The 20,215-nt window shown below is 49.0% G+C and overlaps 1 protein-coding gene across 1 annotated transcript in view; it reads right to left on the reverse strand.

The window, feature by feature from the left end:
* Positions 1 to 16,868: 16,868 nt before the first annotated feature.
* LOC135552066 (A-kinase anchor protein 13-like) overlaps positions 16,869 to 20,215 on the reverse strand; it is a 45,863-nt gene continuing 42,516 nt past the window's right edge. The window contains exons 9-13 of the mRNA XM_064983447.1: positions 18,920 to 19,095; positions 18,713 to 18,800; positions 18,475 to 18,627; positions 18,215 to 18,361; positions 16,869 to 16,991 (exon numbers count right to left, since the gene is read on the reverse strand). Of these exons, the coding sequence (XP_064839519.1) occupies positions 16,869 to 16,991; positions 18,215 to 18,361; positions 18,475 to 18,627; positions 18,713 to 18,800; positions 18,920 to 19,095 (687 nt within the window). The remainder of the gene's footprint in view (positions 16,992 to 18,214; positions 18,362 to 18,474; positions 18,628 to 18,712; positions 18,801 to 18,919; positions 19,096 to 20,215) is intronic.

Raw genomic sequence — 20,215 nt, forward strand, 5'->3', positions numbered from 1 at the left:
CGTGTGTAATTGACACAAAATTCGAAAGAATTTCGAAAACGGTCCAGAGAGCACTTTTTTAGGGGTGTGTGAAGTTTTTTATGAAATTTTGCCATTTTTGACTTTTGACTTCCTATGAAATCATATTCCAAATGGAGAAAACATATGCCTAATGCACAAGTAAAAAAAATAAAAAATTATGGTAATAAAATATGACTAAAGTATGTTGATACAGTTCTTATACGTGTGTAATTGACACAAATTTCGAAAGAATTTCGAAAACGGTCCAGAAAGCACTTTTTAGCGGTGTGTGAAGTTTTTATGAAATTTTGCCATTTTTGACTTTTGACTTCCTATGAAATCATATTCCAAATGGAGAAAACATATGCCTAATGCACAAGTAAAAAAAAAAAAAAATTATGGTAATAAAATATGACTAAGGTATGTTGATACAGTTCTTATACGTGTGTAATTGACACAAAATCGAAAAACGGTCCAGAAAGCACTTTTTTAGGGGTGTTTGAAGTTTTTATGAAATTTTGCAATTTTTGACTTTTGACTTCCTATGAAATCATATTCCAAATGGAGAAAACATGTGCCTAATGCACAAGTAAAAAAAAAAATTATGGTAATAAAATATGACTAAAGTATGTTGATACAGTTCTTATACGTGTGTAATTGACACAAAATTCGAAAGAATTTCGAAAAACGGTCCAGAAAGCACTTTTTTAGGGGTGTGTGAAGTTTTTTATGAAATTTTGCCATTTTTGACTTTTGACTTCCTATGAAATCATATTCCAAATGGAGAAAACATATGCCTAATGCACAAGTAAAAAAAATAAAAAATTATGGTAATAAAATATGACTAAAGTATGTTGATACAGTTCTTATACGTGTGTAATTGACACAAATTTCGAAAGAATTTCAAAAAACGGTCCAGAAAGCACTTTTTTAGCGGTGTGTGAAGTTTTTTATGAAATTTTGCCATTTTTGACTTTTGACTTCCTATGAAATCATATTCCAAATGGAGAAAACATATGCCTAATGCACAAGTAAAAAAAATAAAAAATTATGGTAATAAAATATGACTAAAGTATGTTGATACAGTTCTTATACGTGTGTAATTGACACAAAATCGAAAAACGGTCCAGAAAGCTCTTTTAGGGGTGTGTGAAGTTTTTTATGAAATTTTGCCATTTTTGACTTTTGACTTCCTATGAAATCATATTCCAAATGGAGAAAACATATGCCTAATGCACAAGTAAAAAAATAAAAAATTATGGTAATAAAATATGACTAAAGTATGTTGATACAGTTCTTATACGTGTGTAATTGACACAAAATTCGAAAGAATTTCGAAAACGGTCCAGAAAGCACTTTTTTAGGGGTGTGTGAAGTTTTTTATGAAATTTTGCACTTTTTGACTTTTGACTTCCTATGAAATCATATTCCAAATGGAGAAAACATATGCCTAATGCACAAGTAAAAAAAAAAAATTATGGTAATAAAATATGACTAAAGTATGTTGATACAGTTCTTATACGTGTGTAATTGACACAAAATTCGAAAGAATTTCGAAAAACAGTCAGAAAGCACTTTTTTAGGGGTGAAGTTTATGAAATTTTGCAATTTTTGACTTTTGACTTCCTATGAAATCATATTCCAAAATGGAGAAAACATATGCCTAATGCACAAGTAAAAAAAAAATTATGGTAATAAAATATGACTAAAGTATGTTGATACAGTTCTTATACGTGTGTAATTGACACAAAAATCGAAAGAATTTCAAAAACGGTCCAGAAAGCACTTTTTAGGGGTGTGTGAAGTTTTTTATGAAATTTTGCAATTTTTTGACTTTTGACTTCCTATGAAATCATATTCCAAATGGAGAAAACGTGCCTAATGCACAAGTAAAAAAAAAAAAAAAATGATGATAATAAAATTGGACAAAAGTATATTCATACAGTTCTTACACATGTGTAATTGACAAAAAAAGCGACAGAATTTCGAAAATGTCCAGAAAAAAGCACTTTTTTAAGGGGTGATAAGTTTTTGACAAAAATAATTTTTTTTAAAATTTGGCTTTTGGATGTTGACTTGGGGTCCATTCCCTATATGAAACCACGGAGTGCACACGCCACCTGTTTGATTTTTGAAGTGTTACAACTGGCAATTGCCATATGGCATTTGCAAAACATTTTGCATGAATCAACACCGATTTGGGTGGTATTGTCCATCGTGTACATGGTTTGTACTTATGCCAATGGTTTCCCATTCATTTTTGTCCATTTCAGGGGAATTCCCTTACCTTCAACAGGGACAGTAAGGTGACTTGATACAAGAAGCCTTACCTTCAACAGGGACAGTAAGGTGACTTGATACAAAGAAGCCTTACCTTCAACAGGACAGTAAGGTGACTTGGATACAAGAAGCATTACCTTCAACAGGGACAGTAAGGTGACTTGATACAAGAAGCCTTACCTTCAACAGGGACAGTAAGGTGACTTGATACAAGAAGCCTTACCTTCAACAGGGACAGTAAGGTGACTTGCAGAACAGACAGCATCACTTCGGTTCTCCAAGTAGATTCTCAGGTAGGATCTCATGCAGGTTCCCAGATAGAATCTCAGGTAGGTTTTCAGGTATGTCCTCAGGTTGGATCTCAGGTGGGATCTCAGGCGGATTCTCAGGTGGGTTCTCAGGTGCGTTCTCAGGTAGAATCTCAGGTAGGTCGCAGGTGCCGTTCTCAGGTAGGTTCTCAGGTAGGTTTTCAGGTAGGTTCACAGGTAGAATCCTCAGATAGAATCTCAGGTGCGTTCTCAGGTAGATTCTCTGGTTCTCGGTAGGTTCTCAGAGGTTCTCAGGGTATGTTCTCAGGTGACACGGGACTGTTAGGTGGGACATCCCTGTATATGTGGACACCACTACAGCAGTGACATCATCTCCATCTCCACAGTCTGACCACGTCACAGAGGGGTCGAGGGTCAGGGTTAGGGTCACAGAGTGGTCGAGGGTTACAGAGGGCCGAGGTTGAGGGCTTGGTCTGTAGCAGGTTGACTCATCTGAGTGTCCTGACCCTCCTCCGCCCTGGTGCCACAGGACTCCTGATTCACTGTCCTGTCAGAGGGGTCTCCAATGTGTTCCCCCTAGAACTGAGGGGGCTCACTAAGTCTCCGTAGGACCTCCGTTATCTCCATCTCTACACCTTCTCCACCCTCCTCTCCATCCTTCTCTCCACCTGCCCCACCAGACGCTCCCCCAGAGTTGGAGCCTGTTTCTGGGGGAAGGGAGGTCTCCATCCATGGGGGTAGTCCCATCCCTGTCTTCTGGAGGGGGGCTCACAGTCCTGCAAGTCTGTCTGGTGGTCTGTCTGGAGGTCTGCAGGTACAGACACTCTCCCCACTGTTACTCTCTGACCCTAACACACCCTCCATGATCTCAGCTCTGAGGCCAGAGTCACCAGCCTCTATGGGCTTTCCCTGTCTGACATCCTGTCTCTCACACTTTCTCTGTCACCCTGTCTGTAACTGCCCTCTAGTGGTAAGTTCCCTCGAACACCTGCTCTGACTGAGGCTCTGATGAGGACTCTTGAGTGATGCTCTATTGCGGGCTCTAGTGTCAGCTCTATTAGGGGTTCTGTATGTAGGCCTAGTGTCGGCTCTAACAGGGGGTTCTGGTGTGTAGGGCTCTAACAGAGTTCAGTCTCCTAACAGGGGGTTCTGTTGGTGTAGTCTCTAACAGGGGTTCTGGTGTTGTAGGCTCTAACAGGGGTTCTGGAGGTGTAGGCTCTAACAGGGTTCTGGAGGTGTAGGCTCTAACAGGGGTTCAGGCTCTAACAGGGGTTCAGGCTCTAACAGGGGTTCAGGCTCTAACATTAGCTTCCAGGCTCTAACAGGGGTTCTGGTGGTGCAGGCTCTAACAGGGTTCTGAGGTGTAGGCTCTAACAGGGGTTCTGGTGTTGTAGGCTCTAACAGGGGTTCTGGTGTTGTAGGCTCTAACAGGGGTTCTGGAGGTGTAGGCTCTAACAGGGGTTCTGGTGGTGTAGACTCTAACAGGGGTTCAGGCTCTAACAGGGGTTCAGGCTCTAACAGGGGTTCTGGTGGTGTAGGCTCTGACAGGGGTTCAGGCTCTAACAGGGGTTCAGGCTCTAACAGGGGTTCTGGTTCCTACAGTGGTGTGGGCTCTGAACCAGAGGTTCTGGTGGTGTAGGCTCTAACAGGGGTTCTGGTGTTGTAGGCTCTAACAGGGGTTCTGGTGGTGTAGGCTCTAACAGGGGTTCTGTTTGTGTAGGCTCTAACAGGGGTTCAGGCTCTAACAGGGGTTCTGGTGGTGTATCAGCAGATTCTCTATCAGCAGGCCCACTTCCTGAGAACAGCAACGCTCCACAGTTTAATACCGCTGTTACTGTACTGTCCATAGAGCCACTGATAGCTGAGATCTCAGCTGCATGGTCCATAGATGTTTCTACAGGGCCGTAGGCATCTCCCATTTCTCTATCATCACAGTCCCCAGAATGGAGTCCAGTTTCCTGAGCCCGTGGCTGCCCTTCTCAGAGGGGTGAAACTGTTCCTCTGTGGAGCCACAGAGCCCTCCTGTGCCCCTAGCAGAAGCTGTTTTCTTACTTTGTTCCAGTGGAGGTTCACCCTGACTGAGGCCCTCTAACTCTATAGGACATGATCTCACAGAGTCAGCTGTACCCTCCTGCATGTCCTGTCCATTGTCCGGGGTAGAAGGGTCTGACAGGAGAGGGGTCAGAGTCTGACAGACCCTTAGTGGTGGGGATAGAGTCTGTTGTGGTTAACCATTCACTGTCTGCAGGTTGGTCCTCTGGGTGAACAGTGTAACAGGCCTCCTGACAGCTGTCTGCTTCCCTCCCCACACAGCTCCTACCTTCCTTCAGGTCTGTGTCTGAGGGATCTGAGTTGGCCACGTCTTCCAGGTACTGAGTGTGTCCCATGTCTTCTGTTGTTGCTGTGTCTCCACTGAGGACAGGTGGATCTCTGTGATCTGTGTCTTCTCCTCCTCCCCACTCTCTATGCTCTCCTTCTCCTCCCTGGTCTCTGCTGTTCCTGGTAAGGTAACAAGGTACCAGGGTAGAGAAAATGAGTAGTGTTACGGTGGTAAGGTACCAGGGGTAGAGTAGATTTAGGGTGGCAAGGTACCAGGGGTAGAGTAGTGTTAGGGGTGGTGAGGTACCAGGGGTAGGGGTAGTGTTAGGGTGATAAGGTACCAGGGGTAGAAGGTACCCAGGAGTGAGGGGAAGGGTAGTTAGGGTGGTGAGGTACCAGGGGTAGCGGTAGAGTAGTGTTAGGGTGTTAAGGTACCAGGGTAGAGTAGTGTTAGGGTGGTGAGGTACCAGAGGTAGAGTAGTGTTAGGGTGGTGAGGTACCAGAGGTAGAGGTAGAGTAGTGTTAGGGTGGTAAGGTACCAGGGGGTAGAGGTAGAGTAGTGTTAGGGTGGTAAGGTACCAGGGGTAGAGGTAGAGTAGTGTTAGGGTGGTGAGGTACCAGGGCAGAGTAGTGTTAGGGTGGTGAGGTACCAGGGGTAGAGGTAAGAGAGTGTTAGGGTGGTGAAGTACCAGAGGTAAGAGTGGCAGGGTGGTGAGGTACCAGGGCAGAGTAGTGTTAGGGGTGGTGAAGTACCAGGGCCAGAGTAGTGTTAGGGGTGGTGAGGTACCAGGGGGAGCAGAGTAGTGTTAGGGTGGTGAGGTACCAGGGGTAGAGGTAGAGTAGTGTTAGGGGTGGTAAGGTACCAAGGGGTAGAGTGAGTGTTAGGGTGGTGAGGTACCAGAGGTAGAGGTAGAGTAGTGTTAGGGTGGTAAGGTACCAGGGGTAGAGTAGTGTTAGGGTGGTGAGGTACCAGGGGCAGAGTAGTGTTAGGGTGGTGAGGTACCAGGGGCAGGAAATGTGTTAGGGTGGTGAGGTACCAGAGGTAGAGGTAGTGTTAGGGTGGTGAGGTACCAGAGGTAGAGGTAGAGTAGTGTTAGGGTGTTAAATGGGATATATTATTATTATTATATATTAGGGTGGTAAGGTACCAGGGGTAGAGGTAGAGTAGTGTTAGGGTGGTGAGGTACCAGGGGTAGAGGTAGAGTAGTGTTAGGGTGGTGAGGTACCAGAGGTAGAGTAGTGTTAGGGTGGTAAGGTACCAGGGTAGAGGTAGAGTAGTGTTAGGGTGGTGAGGTACCAGGGGCAGAGTAGTGTTAGGGTGGTGGGAGAGGTACCAGGGGTAGAGGTAGAGAGTAGTGTTAGGGTGGTGAGGTACCAGAGGTAGAGAAGTGTTAGGGTGGGGAGGTACCAGGGGCAGAGTAGTGTTAGGGTGGTGGAGTACCAGGGCCAGAGTAGTGTTAGGGTGGTGAGGTACCAGGGGCAGAGTGATGTTAGGGTGGTGGGGTACCAGGGGTAGAGGTAGAGTAGTGTTAGGGTGGTAAGGTACCAGGGGGAGTAGTGTTAGGGTGGTGAGGTACCAGGGGTAGAGTAGTGTTAGGGTGGTGAGGTACCAGGGGCAGAGTAGTGTTAGGGTGGTGAGGTACCAGAGGTAGAGTAGTGTTAGGGTGGTGGGAGGTACCAGAGGTAGAGGTAGAGAAAGTGTTAGGGTGTTAAATGGGATATATTATTATTATTATATATTAGTGGTAAGGTACCAGGGGTAGAGGTAGAGTAGTGTTAAGGGTGTGGTGAGGTACTTGGGGGTAGAGGTAGAGTAGTGTTAGGGTGGTGAGGTACCAGAGGTAGAGTAGTGTTAGGGTGGTAAGGTACCAGGGGTAGAGGTAGAGTAGTGTTAGGGTGGTGAGTACCAGGGGCAGAGTAGTGTTAGGGTGGTGAGGTACCAGGGGTAGAGGTAGAGTAGTGTTAGGGTGGTGAGGTACCAGAGGTAGGGAGTAGTGTTAGGGTGGGGAGGTACCAGGGGCAGAGTAGTGTTAGGGTGGTGAAGTACCAGGGCCAGAGTAGTGTTAGGGTGGTGAGGTACCAGGGGCAGAGTAGTGTTAGGGTGGTGAGGTACCAGGGGTAGAGGTAGAGTAGTGTTAGGGTGGTAAAGGTACCAGGGGTAGAGTAGTGTTAGGGTGGTGAGGTACCAGAGGTAGAGGTAGAGAGTGGTTAGGGTGGTAAGGTACCAGGGGTAGAGTAGTGTTAGGGTTGTGAGGTACCAGGGGCAGAGTAGTGTTAGGGGTGGTGAGGTACCAGGGGCAGAGTAGTGTTACAGGGTGGTGAGGTACCAGAGGTAGAGTAGTGTTAGGGGGTGGTGAGGTACCAGAGGTAGAGGTAGAGTAGTGTTAGGGTGGTAAGGTACCAGGGGTAGAGGTAGGAGTAGTGTTAGGGGTGGTGAGGTACCAGGGGTAGAGGTAGAGTAGTGTTAGGGTGGTGAGGTACCAGAGGTAGAGTAGTGTTAGGGGTGGTAAGGTACCAGGGTAGAGGTAGAGTAGTGTTAGGGTGGTGAGGTACCAGGGGCAGAGTAGTGTTAGGTGGTGAGGTACTAGGGGTAGAGGTAGAGTAGTGTTAGGGTGGTGAGGTACCAGAGGTAGAGTAGTGTTAGGGTGGTGAGGTACCAGGGCAGAGTAGTGTTAGGGTGGTGAAGTACCAGGGCCAGAGTAGTGTTAGTTGGTGAGGTACCAGGGGCAGAGTAGTGTTAGGGTGGTGAGGTACCAGGGGTAGAGGTAGAGTAGTGTTAGGGTGGTAAGGTACCAGGGGTAGAGTAGTGTTAGGGTGGTGAGGTACCAGAGGTAGAGGTAGAGTAGTGTTAGGGTGGTAAGGTACCAGGGGTAGAGTAGTGTTAGGGTGGTGAGGTACCAGGGGCAGAGTAGTGTTAGGGTGGTGAGGTACTAGGGGCAGAGTAGTGTTAGGGTGGTGAGGTACCAGAGGTAGAGTAGTGTGTTAGGGTGGTGAGGTACCAGAGGTAGAGGTAGAGTAGTGTTAGGGTGGTAAGGTACCAGGGGTAGAGGTAGAGTAGTGTTAGGGTGGTGAGGTACCAGGGGTAGAGGTAGAGTAGTGTTAGGGTGGTAAGGTACCAGGGGTAGAGGTAGAGTAGTGTTAGGGTGGTAAGGTACCAGGGGTAGAGGTAGAGTAGTGTTAGGGTGGTGAGGTACCAGAGGTAGAGTAGTGTTAGGGGTGGTAAGGTACCAGGGGTAGAGGTAGAGTAGTGTTAGGGTGGTGATGTACCAGGTGTAGAGGTAGAGTAGTGTTAGGGTGGTAAGGTACCAGGGGGTAGAGGTAGAGTAGTGTTAGGGTGGTAAGGTACCAGGGGTAGAGGTAGAAGTAGTGTTAGGGTGGTGAGGTACCAGAGGTAGAGTAGTGTTAGGGGTGGTGAGGTACCAGGGGCAGAGTAGTGTTAGGGTGGTGAGGTACCAGAGGTAGAGTGTTAGGGGTGGTAAGGTACCAGGGGTAGAGTATTGTTAGGGTGGTGAGGTACCAGGGTAGAGGTAGAGTAGTGTTAGGGTGGTGAGGTACCAGAGGTAGAGTAGTGTTAGGGTGGTAGGTACCAGGGTAGGGTAGTGTTAGGGTGGTGAGGTACCAGAGGTAGAGGTAGAGTAGTGTTAGCGTGGTAAGGTACCAGGGGTAGGGTAGTGTTAGGGTGGTGAGGTACCAGAGGTAGAGGTAGAGTAGTGTTAGGGTGGTAAGGTACCAGGGGTAGAGGTATTAGTGTTAGAGGGTGGTAAGGTACCAGGGGGTAGAGGTAGAGTAGTGTTAGGGTGGTGAGGTACCAGGGTAGAGGTAGAGTAGTGTTAGGGTTGTGAGGTACCAGGGGTAGAGGTAGAGTAGTGTTAGGGTGGTAAGGTACCAGGGGTAGAGTAGTGTTAGGGTGGTGAGGTACCAGAGGTAGAGGTAGAGTAGTGTTAGGGTGGTGAGGTACCAGAGGTAGAGTAGTGTTAGGGTGGTAAGGTACCAGGGGTAGGGTAGTGTTAGGGTGGTGAGGTACCAGAGGTAGAGGTAGAGTAGTGTTAGCGTGGTAGGTACCAGGGGTAGGGTAGTGTTAGGGTGGTGAGGTACCAGAGGTAGAGGTAGAGTAGTGTTAGGGTGGTAAGGTACCAGGGGTAGAGGTAGAGTAGTGTTAGGGTGGTGAGGTACCAGAGGTAGAGTAGTGTTAGGGTGGTAAGGTACCAGGGGTAGGGTAGTGTTAGGGTGGTGAGGTACCAGAGGTAGAGGTAGAGTAGTGTTAGGGTGTGAGGTACCAGGGGTAGAGGTAGTGTAGTGTTAGGGGTGGTAAGGTACCAGAGGTAGAGTAGTGTTAGGGTGGTAAGGTACCAGGGGTAGAGGTAGAGTAGTGTTAGGGTGGTAAGGTACCAGGGGTAGCGGTAGAGTAGTGTTAGGGTGGTAAGGTACCAGGGTAGAGTAGTGTTAGGGTGGTGAGGTACCAGGGGCAGAGTAGTGTTAGGGTGGTGAAGTACAAGGGCCAGAGTAGTGTTAGGGTGGTGAGGTACCAGGGGCAGAGTAGTGTTAGGGTGGTGAGGTACCAGGGGTAGAGGTAGAGTAGTGTTAGGGTGGTAAGGTACCAGGGGTAGAGTAGTGTTAGGGTGGTGAGGTACCAGAGGTAGAGGTAGAGTAGTGTTAGGGTGGTAAGGTACCAGGGGGTAGAGTAGTGTTAGGGTGGTGAGGTACCAGGGGCAGAGTAGTGTTAGGGTGGTGAGGTACTAGGGGCAGAGTAGTGTTAGGGTGGTGAGGTACCAGAGGTAGAGTAGTGTTAGGGTGCTGAGGTACCAGAGGTAGAGGTAGAGTAGTGTTAGGGTGGTAAGGTACCAGGGATAGAGGTAGAGTAGTGTTAGGGGTGGTGAGGTACCAGGGTAGAGGTAGTTTAGTGTTAGGGTGGTGAGGTACCAGAGGTAGAGTAGTGTTAGGGTGGTAAGGTACCAGGGGTAGAGGTAGAGTAGTGTTAGGGTGGTGAGGTACAGGGGGTAGAGGTAGAGTAGTGTTAGGGTGGTAAGGTACCAGGGGTAGAGGTAGAGTAGTGTTAGGGTGGTAAGGCACCAGGGTAGAGGTAGAGTAGTGTTAGGGTGGTGAGGTACCAGAGGTAGAGTAGTGTTAGGGTGGTGAGGTACCAGGGGCAGAGTAGTGTTAGGGTGGTGAGGTACCAGGGGTAGAGGTAGTGTAGTGTTAGGGTGGTAAGGTACCAGAGGTAGAGTAGTGTTAGGGTGGTAAAGTACCAGGGGTAGAGGTAGAGTAGTGTTAGGGTGGTAAAGGTACCAGGGGTAGTGGTAGAGTAGTGTTAGGGTGGTAAGGTACCAGCGGTAGAGTAGTGTTAGGGTGGTGAGGTACCAGGGGCAGAGTAGTGTTAGGGTGGTGAAGTACAAGGGCCAGAGTAGTGTTAGGGTGGTGAGGTACCAGGGGCAGAGTAGTGTTAGGGTGGTGAGGTACCAGGGTAGAGGTAGAGTAGTTTTAGGGTGGTAAGGTACCAGGGTAGAGTAGTGTTAGGGTGGTGAGGTACCAGAGGTAGAGGTAGAGTAGTGTTAGGGTGGTAAGGTACCAGGGGTAGAGTAGTGTTAGGGTTGTGAGGTACCAGGGGCAGAGTAGTGTTAGGGTGGTGAGGTACCAGGAGCAGAGTAGTGTTAGGGTGGTGAGGTACCAGAGGTAGAGTAGTGTTAGGGTGGTGAGGTACCAGAGGTAGAGGTAGAGTAGTGTTAGGGTGGTAAGGTACCAGGGGTAGAGGTAGAGTAGTGTTAGGGTGGTGAGGTACCAGGGGTAGAGGTAGAGTAGTGTTAGGGTGGTGAGGTACCAGGGGTAGAGTAGTGTTAGGGTGGTAAGGTACCAGGGGTAGAGGTAGAGTAGTGTTAGGGTGGTGAGGTACCAGGGGCAGAGTAGTGTTAGGGTGGTGAGGTACCAGGGGTAGAGGTAGAGTAGTGTTAGGGGTGGTGAGGTACCAGAGGTAGAGTAGTGTTAGGGTGGTGAGGTACCAGGGGCAGAGTAGTGTTAGGGTGGTGAAGTACCAGGGCCAGAGTAGTGTTAGGGTGGTGAGGTACCAGGGGCAGAGTAGTGTTAGGGTGGTGAGGTACCAGGGGTAGAGGTAGAGTAGTGTTAGGGTGGTAAGGTACCAGGGGTAGAGTAGTGTTAGGGTGGTGAGGTACCAGAGGTAGAGGTAGAGTAGTGTTAGGGTGGTAAGGTACCAGGGTAGAGTAGTGTTAGGGTGGTGAGGTACCAGGGGCAGAGTAGTGTTAGGGTGGTGAGGTATTAGGGGCAGAGTAGTGTTAGGGTGGTGAGGTACCAGAGGTAGAGGTAGAGTAGTGTTAGGGTGGTAAGGTACCAGGGGTAGAGGTAGAGTAGTGTTAGGGTGGTGAGGTACCAGGGGTAGAGGTAGAGTAGTGTTAGGGTGGTGAGGTACCAGAGGTAGAGTAGTGTTAGGGTGGTAAGGTACAGGGGTAGAGGTAGAGTAGTGTTAGGGTGGTGATGTACCAGGGGTAGAGGTAGAGTAGTGTTAGGGTGGTAAGGTACCAGGGGTAGAGGTAGAGTAGTGTTAGGGGTGGTAGGTACCAGGGGTAGAGGTAGAGAAGTGTTAGGGTGGTGAGGTACCAGAGGTAGAGTAGTGTTAGGGTGGTGAGGTACCAGGGGCAGAGTAGTGTTAGGGTGGTGAGGTACCAGAGGTAGAGTAGTGTTAGGGTGGTAAGGTACCAGGGGTAGAGTATTGTTAGGGTGGTGAGGTACCAGGGGTAGAGGTAGAGTAGTGTTAGGGTGGTAAGGTACCAGGGGTAGAGATAGTGTAGTGTTAGGGTGGTAAGGTACCAGGGGTAGAGGTAGAGTAGTGTTAGGGTGGTGAGGTACCAGGGGTAGAGGTAGAGTAGTGTTAGGGTGGTGAGGTACCAGGGGTAGAGGTAGAGTAGTGTTAGGGTGGTAAGGTACCAGGGGTAGAGTAGTGTTAGGGTGGTGAGGTACCAGGGGTAGAGGTAGAGTAGTGTTAGGGTGGTGAGGTACCAGAGGTAGAGTAGTGTTAGGGTGGTAAGGTACCAGGGGTAGGGTAGTGTTAGGGTGGTGAGGTACCAGAGGTAGAGGTAGAGTAGTGTTAGCGTGGTAAGGTACCAGGGGTAGGGTAGTGTTAGGGTGGTGAGGTACCAGAGGTAGAGGTAGAGTAGTGTTAGGGTGGTAAGGTACCAGGGGTAGAGGTAGAGTAGTGTTAGGGTGGTGAGGTACCAGAGGTAGAGTAGTGTTAGGGTGGTGAGGTACCAGGGGCAGAGTAGTGTTAGGGTGGTGAGGTACCAGAGGTAGAGTAGTGTTAGGGTGGTAAGGTACCAGGGGGTAGAGTATTGTTAGGGTGGTGAGGTACCAGGGGTAGAGGTAGAGTAGTGTTAGGGTGGTAAGGTACCAGGGGTAGAGATAGTGTAGTGTTAGGGTGGTAAGGTACCAGGGGTAGAGGTAGAGTAGTGTTAGGGTGGTGAGGTACCAGGGGTAGAGGTAGAGTAGTGTTAGGGTGGTGAGGTACCAGGGGTAGAGGTAGAGTAGTGTTAGGGTGGTAAGGTACCAGGGGTAGAGTAGTGTTAGGGTGGTGAGGTACCAGGGGTAGAGGTAGAGTAGTGTTAGGGTGGTGAGGTACCAGAGGTAGAGTAGTGTTAGGGTGGTAAGGTACCAGGGGTAGGGTAGTGTTAGGGTGGTGAGGTACCAGAGGTAGAGGTAGAGTAGTGTTAGCGTGGTAAGGTACCAGGGGTAGGGTAGTGTTAGGGTGGTGAGGTACCAGAGGTAGAGGTAGAGTAGTGTTAGGGTGGTAAGGTACCAGGGGTAGAGGTAGAGTAGTGTTAGGGTGGTGAGGTACCAGAGGTAGAGTAGTGTTAGGGTGGTAAGGTACCAGGGGTAGGGGTAGTGTTAGGGTGGTGAGGTACCAGAGGTAGAGGTAGAGTAGTGTTAGGGTGGTGAGGTACCAGGGGTAGAGGTAGTGTAGTGTTAGGGTGGTAAGGTACCAGAGGTAGAGTAGTGTTAGGGTGGTAAGGTACCAGGGGTAGAGGTAGAGTAGTGTTAGGGTGGTAAGGTACCAGGGGGTAGCGGTAGAGTAGTGTTAGGGTGGTAAGGTACCAGGGGGTAGAGTAGTGTTAGGGTGGTGAGGTACCAGGGGCAGAGTAGTGTTAGGGTGGTGAGGTACCAGGGGTAGAGGTAGAGTAGTGTTAGGGTGGTAAGGTACCAGGGGTAGAGTAGTGTTAGGGTGGTGAGGTACCAGAGGTAGAGGTAGAGTAGTGTTAGGGTGCTAAGGTACCAGGGGGGTAGAGTAGTGTTAGGGTGGTGAGGTACCAGGGGCAGAGTAGTGTTAGGGTGGTGAGGTACTAGGGGCAGAGTAGTGTTAGGGTGGTGAGGTACCAGAGGTAGAGTAGTGTTAGGGTGCTGAGGTACCAGAGGTAGAGAAGTAGAGTAGTGTTAGGGGTGGTAAGGTACCAGGGGTAGAGGTAGAGTAGTGTTAGGGTGGTGAGGTACCAGGGGTAGAGGTAGTTTAGTGTTAGGGTGGTGAGGTACCAGAGGTAGAGTAGTGTTAGGGTGGTAAGGTACCAGGGGTAGAGGTAGAGTAGTGTTAGGTGGTGAGGTACCAGGGTAGAGGTAGAGTAGTGTTAGGGTGGTAAGGTACCAGGGGTAGAGGTAGAGTAGTGTTAGGGTGGTAAGGCACCAGGGGTAGAGTAGAGTAGTGTTAGGGTGGTGAGGTACCAGAGGTAGAGTAGTGTTAGGGTGGTGGAGGTACCAGGGGCAGAGTAGTGTTAGGGTGGTGAGGTACCAGGGTAGAGGTAGTGTAGTGTTAGGGTGGTAAGGTACTAGAGGTAGAGTAGTGTTAGGGTGGTAAGGTACCAGGGGTAGAGGTAGAGTAGTGTTAGGGTGGTAAGGTACCAGGGGTAGCGGTAGAGTAGTGTTAGGGTGGTAAGGTACCAGGGGTAGAGTAGTGTTAGGGTGGTGAGGTACCAGGGGCAGAGTAGTGTTAGGGTGGTGAAGTACAAGGGCCAGAGTAGTGTTAGGGTGGTGAGGTACCAGGGGCAGAGTAGTGTTAGGGTGGTGAGGTACCAGGGGTAGAGGTAGAGTAGTGTTAGGGTGGTAAGGTACCAGGGGTAGAGTAGTGTTAGGGTGGTGAGGTACCAGAGGTAGAGGTAGAGTAGTGTTAGGGTGGTAAGGTACCAGGGGTAGAGTAGTGTTAGGGTGGTGAGGTACCAGGGGCAGAGTAGTGTTAGGGTGGTGAGTTACTAGGGGCAGAGTAGTGTTAGGGTGGTGAGGTACCAGAGGTAGAGTAGTGTTAGGGTGGTAAGGTACCAGGGGTAGAGGTAGAGTAGTGTTAGGGTGGTGAGGTACCAGGGGTAGAGGTAGTTTAGTGTTAGGGTGGTGAGGTACCAGAGGTAGAGTAGTGTTAGGGTGGTAAGGTACCAGGGGTAGAGGTAGAGTAGTGTTAGGGTGGTGAGGTACCAGGGGTAGAGGTAGAGTAGTGTTAGGGGTGGTAAGGCACCAGGGGTAGAGGTAGAGTAGTGTTAGGGTGGTGAGGTACCAGAGGTAAGAGTAGTGTTAGGGTGGTGAGGTACCAGGGGCAGAGTAGTGTTAGGGTGGTGAGGTACCAGGGGTAGAGGTAGTGTAGTGTTAGGGTGGTAAGGTACCAGAGGTAGAGTAGTGTTAGGGTGGTAAGGTACCAGGGGTAGAGGTAGAGTAGTGTTAGGGTGGTAAGGTACCAGGGGTAGCGGTAGAGTAGTGTTAGGGTGGTAAGGTACCAGGGGTAGAGTAGTGTTAGGGTGGTGAGGTACCTGTGGCAGAGTAGTGTTAGGGTGGTGAAGTACAAGGGCCAGAGTAGTGTTAGGGTGGTGAGGTACCAGGGGCAGAGTAGTGTTAGGGTGGTGAGGTACCAGGGGTAGAGGTAGAGTAGTGTTAGGGTGGTAAGGTACCAGGGGTAGAGTAGTGTTAGGGTGGTGAGGTACCAGAGGTAGAGGTAGAGTAGTGTTAGGGTGGTAAGGTACCAGGGGTAGAGTAGTGTTAGGGTGGTGAGGTACCAGGGGCAGAGTAGTGTTAGGGTGGTGAGTTACTAGGGGCAGAGTAGTGTTAGGGTGGTGAGGTACCAGAGGTAGAGTAGTGTTAGGGTGGTGAGGTACCAGAGGTAGAGGTAGAGTAGTGTTAGGGTGGTAAGGTACCAGGGGTAGAGGTAGAGTAGTGTTAGGGTGGTGAGGTACCAGGGGTAGAGGTAGAGTAGTGTTAGGGTGGTGAGGTACCAGAGGTAGAGTAGTGTTAGGGTGGTAAGGTACCAGGGGTAGAGGTAGAGTAGTGTTAGGGTGGTGAGGTACCAGGGGTAGAGGTAGAGTAGTGTTAGGGTGGTAAGGTACCAGGGGTAGAGGTAGAGTAGTGTTAGGTTGGTAAGGTACCAGGGGTAGAGGTAGAGTAGTGTTAGGGTGGTGAGGTACCAGAGGTAGAGTAGTGTTAGGGTGGTGAGGTACCAGGGGCAGAGTAGTGTTAGGGTGGTGAGGTACCAGAGGTAGAGTAGTAGTGTTAGGGTGGTAAGGTACCAGGGGTAGAGTAGTGTTAGGGTGGTGAGGTACCAGGGAGTAGAGTAGAGTAGTGTTAGGGTGGTAAGGTACCAGGGGTAGAGGTAGTGTAGTGTTAGGGTGGTAAGGTACCAGGGTAGAGGTAGAGTAGTGTTAGGGGTGGTGAGGTACCAGGGGTAGAGGTAGAGTAGTGTTAGGGTGGTGAGGTACCAGGGGGTAGAGGTAGAGTAGTGTTAGGGTGGTAAGGTACCAGGGGTAGAGTAGTGTTAGGGTGGTGAGGTACCAGAGGTAGAGGTAGAGTAGTGTTAGGGTGGTGAGGTACCAGAGGTAGAGTAGTGTTAGGGTGGTAAGGTACCAGGGGTAGGGTAGTGTTAGGGTGGTGAGGTACCAGAGGTAGAGGTAGAGTAGTGTTAGGGTGGTAAGGTACCAGGGGTAGGGTAGTGTTAGGGTGGTGAGGTACCAGAGGTAGAGGTAGAGTAGTGTTAGGGTGGTAAGGTACCAGGGGTAGAGGTAGAGTAGTGTTAGGGTGGTGAGGTACCAGAGGTAGAGTAGTGTTAGGGTGGTAAGGTACCAGGGGTAGGGTAGTGTTAGGGTGGTGAGGTACCAGAGGTAGAGGTAGAGTAGTGTTAGGGTGGTGAGGTACCAGGGGTAGAGGTAGTGTAGTGTTAGGGTGGTAAGGTACCAGAGGTAGAGTAGTGTTAGGGTGGTAAGGTACCAGGGGGTAGAGGTAGAGTAGTGTTAGGGTGGTAAGGTACCAGGGGTAGGCGGTTAGGAGTAGTGTTATTGTGGTAAGGTACCAGGGGTAGAGTAGTGTTAAGGTGGTAAGGTACCAGGGGTAGAGTAGTGTTAGGGTGGTGAGGTACCAGGGGTAGAGTAGTGTTAGGGTGGTGAGGTACCAGAGGTAGAGGTAGAGTAGTGTTAGGGTGGTGAGGTACCAGAGGTAGAGGTAGAGTAGTGTTAGGGTGGTAAGGTACCAGAGGTAGAGGTAGAGTAGTGTTAGGGTGGTGAGGTACCAGAGGTAGAGGTTGAGTAGTGTTAGGGTGGTAAGGTACCAGAGGTAGAGTAGTGTTAGGGTGGTGAGGTACCAGAGGTAGAGTAGTGTTAGGGTGGTGAGGTACCAGAGGTAGAGGTAGAGTAGTGTTAGGGTGGTGAGGTACCAGGGGGTAGAGTAGTGTTAGGGTGGTGAGGTACCAGGGGTAGAGTAGTGTTAGGGTGGTGAGGTACCAGGGGTAGAGTAGATTTAGGGTGGTAAGGTACCAGGGGTAGAGTACTGTTAGGGTGGTGAGGTACCAGGGGTAGAGTAGTGTTAGGGTGGTGAGGTACCAGGGGTAGAGTAGTGTTAGGGTGGTGAGGTACCAGGGGTAGAGGTAGAGTAGTGTTAGGGTGGTAAGGTACCAGGGGTAGAGGTAGAGTAGTGTTAGGGTGGTAAGTTACCAGAGGTAGAGGTAGAGTAGTGTTAGGGTGTTAAGGTACCAGGGGTAGAGTAGTGTTAGGGTGGTCGCAGGGGTTCACAGCTCACCCTGACCAGGGGTCTCAGCTCCTCCACCAGTCTCTGAAGGGTAGGGGGGCTGTGCCCGGTGCTGTGCCCACTGTCAGGGTGTGGGTGTTCAGCCTGGGAAGGTTACACACCACCGTGGAGCCGGTAGAGGATGGATGGACCGTCCTCTGTAAGTCTTTGTCTCCGCTCTGTGTGGACCAAAAATAAACTACCTGAAGACTCTGGATCATGTGATTGGCCAACACATAGTGGGAGGTCATGTGATTTTCCAACACAGCGGGGCTCAGCAGCCAACAGGTAGTGTTATTCATTGTCTGGTTTTACTAGTATTCTCTCAGGTAGTCAGATTGGGATTCTCTGGGATTCTGTCCATTAGTCACATTGGGATTCTCTGGGATTCTTGCAGGTAGTTAATAACCACCATGTCATCTCAGATTTTCAAAATATGCTTTACAGCCAAAGCTAGACAAGCATTTGTGTATGTTTATCGATAGCCTAGCATTGCATTTTGTGCAGCTAGCAGCAGGTAACTTGGTCACGGAAATCAGAAAAGCAATCAAATGAAATCGTTTACCTTTGATGAGCTACGGATGTTTTCACTCACGAGACTCCCAGTTAGATAGCCAATGTTCCTTTTTTCCAAAAATATTATTTAGGCAAAATAGCTCTGTTTGTTCTTCACGTTTGGCTGAGAAATCCACCGGAAATTGCAGTCACGAAAACCCCCAAAATATTCCAAATTAGCTCCATAATATCGACAGAAACATGGCAAACATTGTTTATAATCAAAACTCAAGGTGTTTTTCAAATATCTATTCGGAGCATATATCCACCGGGACAGTTGGTTTTTCAGTAGGACTGATTGGAATAATGGCTACCTCTTTATTTTACGCAAGAATCACTCTGAGAGCATCAGGTGACCAGTTGCGCAATGTAGCCGCTTACGGGTATTCTTCAACATAAAGGCGTGAAACTACGTCACAATGCTGTAGACACCTTGGGGAATACGGAGAAAAAGTAATCTGGTTGATAGCCCATTCACTGCTCAATAGGGACGCATTGGAACACAGCGCTTTCAAAAGAGGCACTTCCGGATTGGATTTTTTCTCAGGCTTCCGCCTGCAATATCAGTTCTGTTATACTCACAGACAATATTTTTACAGTTTTGGAAACTTGAGAGTGTTTCTATCCTAAGCTGTCAATTATATGCATATTCTAGCATCTTGTCCTGACAAAATATCCCGTTTACTATCCCGTTAATGAAAACACTGCCCCCTAGTCACAAAAGGTTATTAACATGGGCATGAGAGCTGAAACAGCTTGGTGTTAACATGGACATGAGAGTTGAACAGCTCGGTGTTAACATGGACATGAGAGTTGAACAGCTTGGTGTTAACATGGACATGAGAGTTGAACAGCTTGATGTTAACATGGACATGAGAGTTGAACAGCTTGGTGTTAACATGGGCATGAGAGTTGAACAGCTTGGTGTTAACATGGGCATGAGACCTGAAACAGCTTGGTGTTAACATGGGCATGAGAGTTGAACAGCTTGATGTTAACATGGACATGAGAGCTGAAACAGCTTGGTGTTAACATGGGCATGAGAGTTGAACAGCTTGGTGTTAACATGGACATGAGAGTTGAACAGCTTGGTGTTAACATGGGCATGAGAGCTGAACAGCTTGGTGTTAACATGGGCATGAGAGTTGAACAGCTTGGTGTTAACATGGACATGAGAGTTGAACAGCTTGGTGTTAACATGGACATGAGAGTTGAACAGCTTGTTAGTTTCCTTCCACCATGATTCCTGCACCAGTCTAAATCCAACTCACATTGATGGTGCGTTCAAGAAAACTTCCGGAACTAGGAAAATCTTTGACCTCCGACTTCAGTAGGTTCAAGATAACGGAATTCTCCAACCTGAAGATCACGGATGAGACGATTTTTACCAATCTGAGTTTGTTTCTTTCTGAGTTCCCAATTGTCAGACATCACCACAACATCCAGCTAGGAGAAACAAAAACATGGTCTGTCCTTACTTCGTGAGGAGCTGGTGCAGGTCTCGGTGGCTCCGCTGCTGAGCGATGCTTGCAGGTGTGGCCCCCTGTCTGTTGGTCAGTCTGAGGGCTTCAGGGGCCCCTGGTTGCAGTAGGAGCCACACAGCTACCCTCTTAAGACCCCGCCGTGCTGCAAAGTGGACCAAAGTCTCCTGGGGCTCTGCAGGGATGGAGGGGGGGAGGAAGGAGAAAAAGGGGACGGAAGGAGCGAGAGAGAGAGGCTCTTAACTATGGAATTACACACTCAGTAAATAGACTGAAACTAAAAACATCCCAATGTTGGTTGGCTGGTTAGTGCTGACTTACTGTACCCTGGTTGGCTGGTTAGTGCTGACTTACTCTACCCTGGTTGGCTGGTTAGTGCTAACTTAATCTACCCTGGTTGGCTGGTTAGTGCTGACGTACTCTACTCTGGTTGGCAGGTTAAGTGCTGACTTACTGTACCCTGGTTGGCTGGTTAGTGCTGACGTACTCTACTCTGGTTGGCTGGTTAGTGCTGACTTACTGTACCCTGGTAGGCTGGTTAGTGCTAACTTAAACTACCCTGGTTGGGTGGTTAGTGCTGACGTACTCTACTCTGGTTGGCAGGTTAGTGCTGACTTACTCTACCCTGGTTGGCTGGTTAGTGCTGACTCACTGAATCACTGAGCACATAGCATGCTACTCCTGCTGTATTTTCTCACCAACTGATCCCTGATCAGCCAGTTAGACCTGTCAGACTCCATGGTAGAGAGCTGTACTGTCTACTGTAGGGGAGAGGTGAATCACTGAGCACATAGCATGCTACTCCTGCTGTATTATCTCACCAACTGATCCCTGATCAGCCAGTTAGACCTGTCAGACTCCATGGTAGAGAGCTGTACTGTCTACTGTAGGGAGAGGTGAATCACTGAGCACATAGCATGCTACTCCTGCTGTATTATCTCACCAACTGATCCCTGATCAGCCAGTTAGACCTGTCAGACTCCATGGTAGAGAGCTGTACTGTCTACTGTAGAGGAGAGGTGAATCACTGAGCACATAGCATGCTACTCATACTGTATTATCTCAGCGGTGTAGCGGGTGTTTTTAGTGGGAGTTGGGCTGGGGACCCTAGTCTGTCCTCTGACAACAGCTCCAGGGCAAGTCTAGTGTTTGGGCACCTGAGCTTAGCCACTTTGTGTTTGGGAAAAGTTCATCCCATGTATTTGCCATTTGAATCAATGAGGAGCACAATTTATTTATTTCTGTCTGTCTGTCTGTCTGTCTGTCTGTCTGTCTGTTCTTCTGTCTGTCTCT

This window comes from Oncorhynchus masou, chromosome 2 (assembly GCF_036934945.1).
Source record: "Oncorhynchus masou masou isolate Uvic2021 chromosome 2, UVic_Omas_1.1, whole genome shotgun sequence".
Lineage (NCBI taxonomy): Eukaryota > Metazoa > Chordata > Actinopteri > Salmoniformes > Salmonidae > Oncorhynchus > Oncorhynchus masou.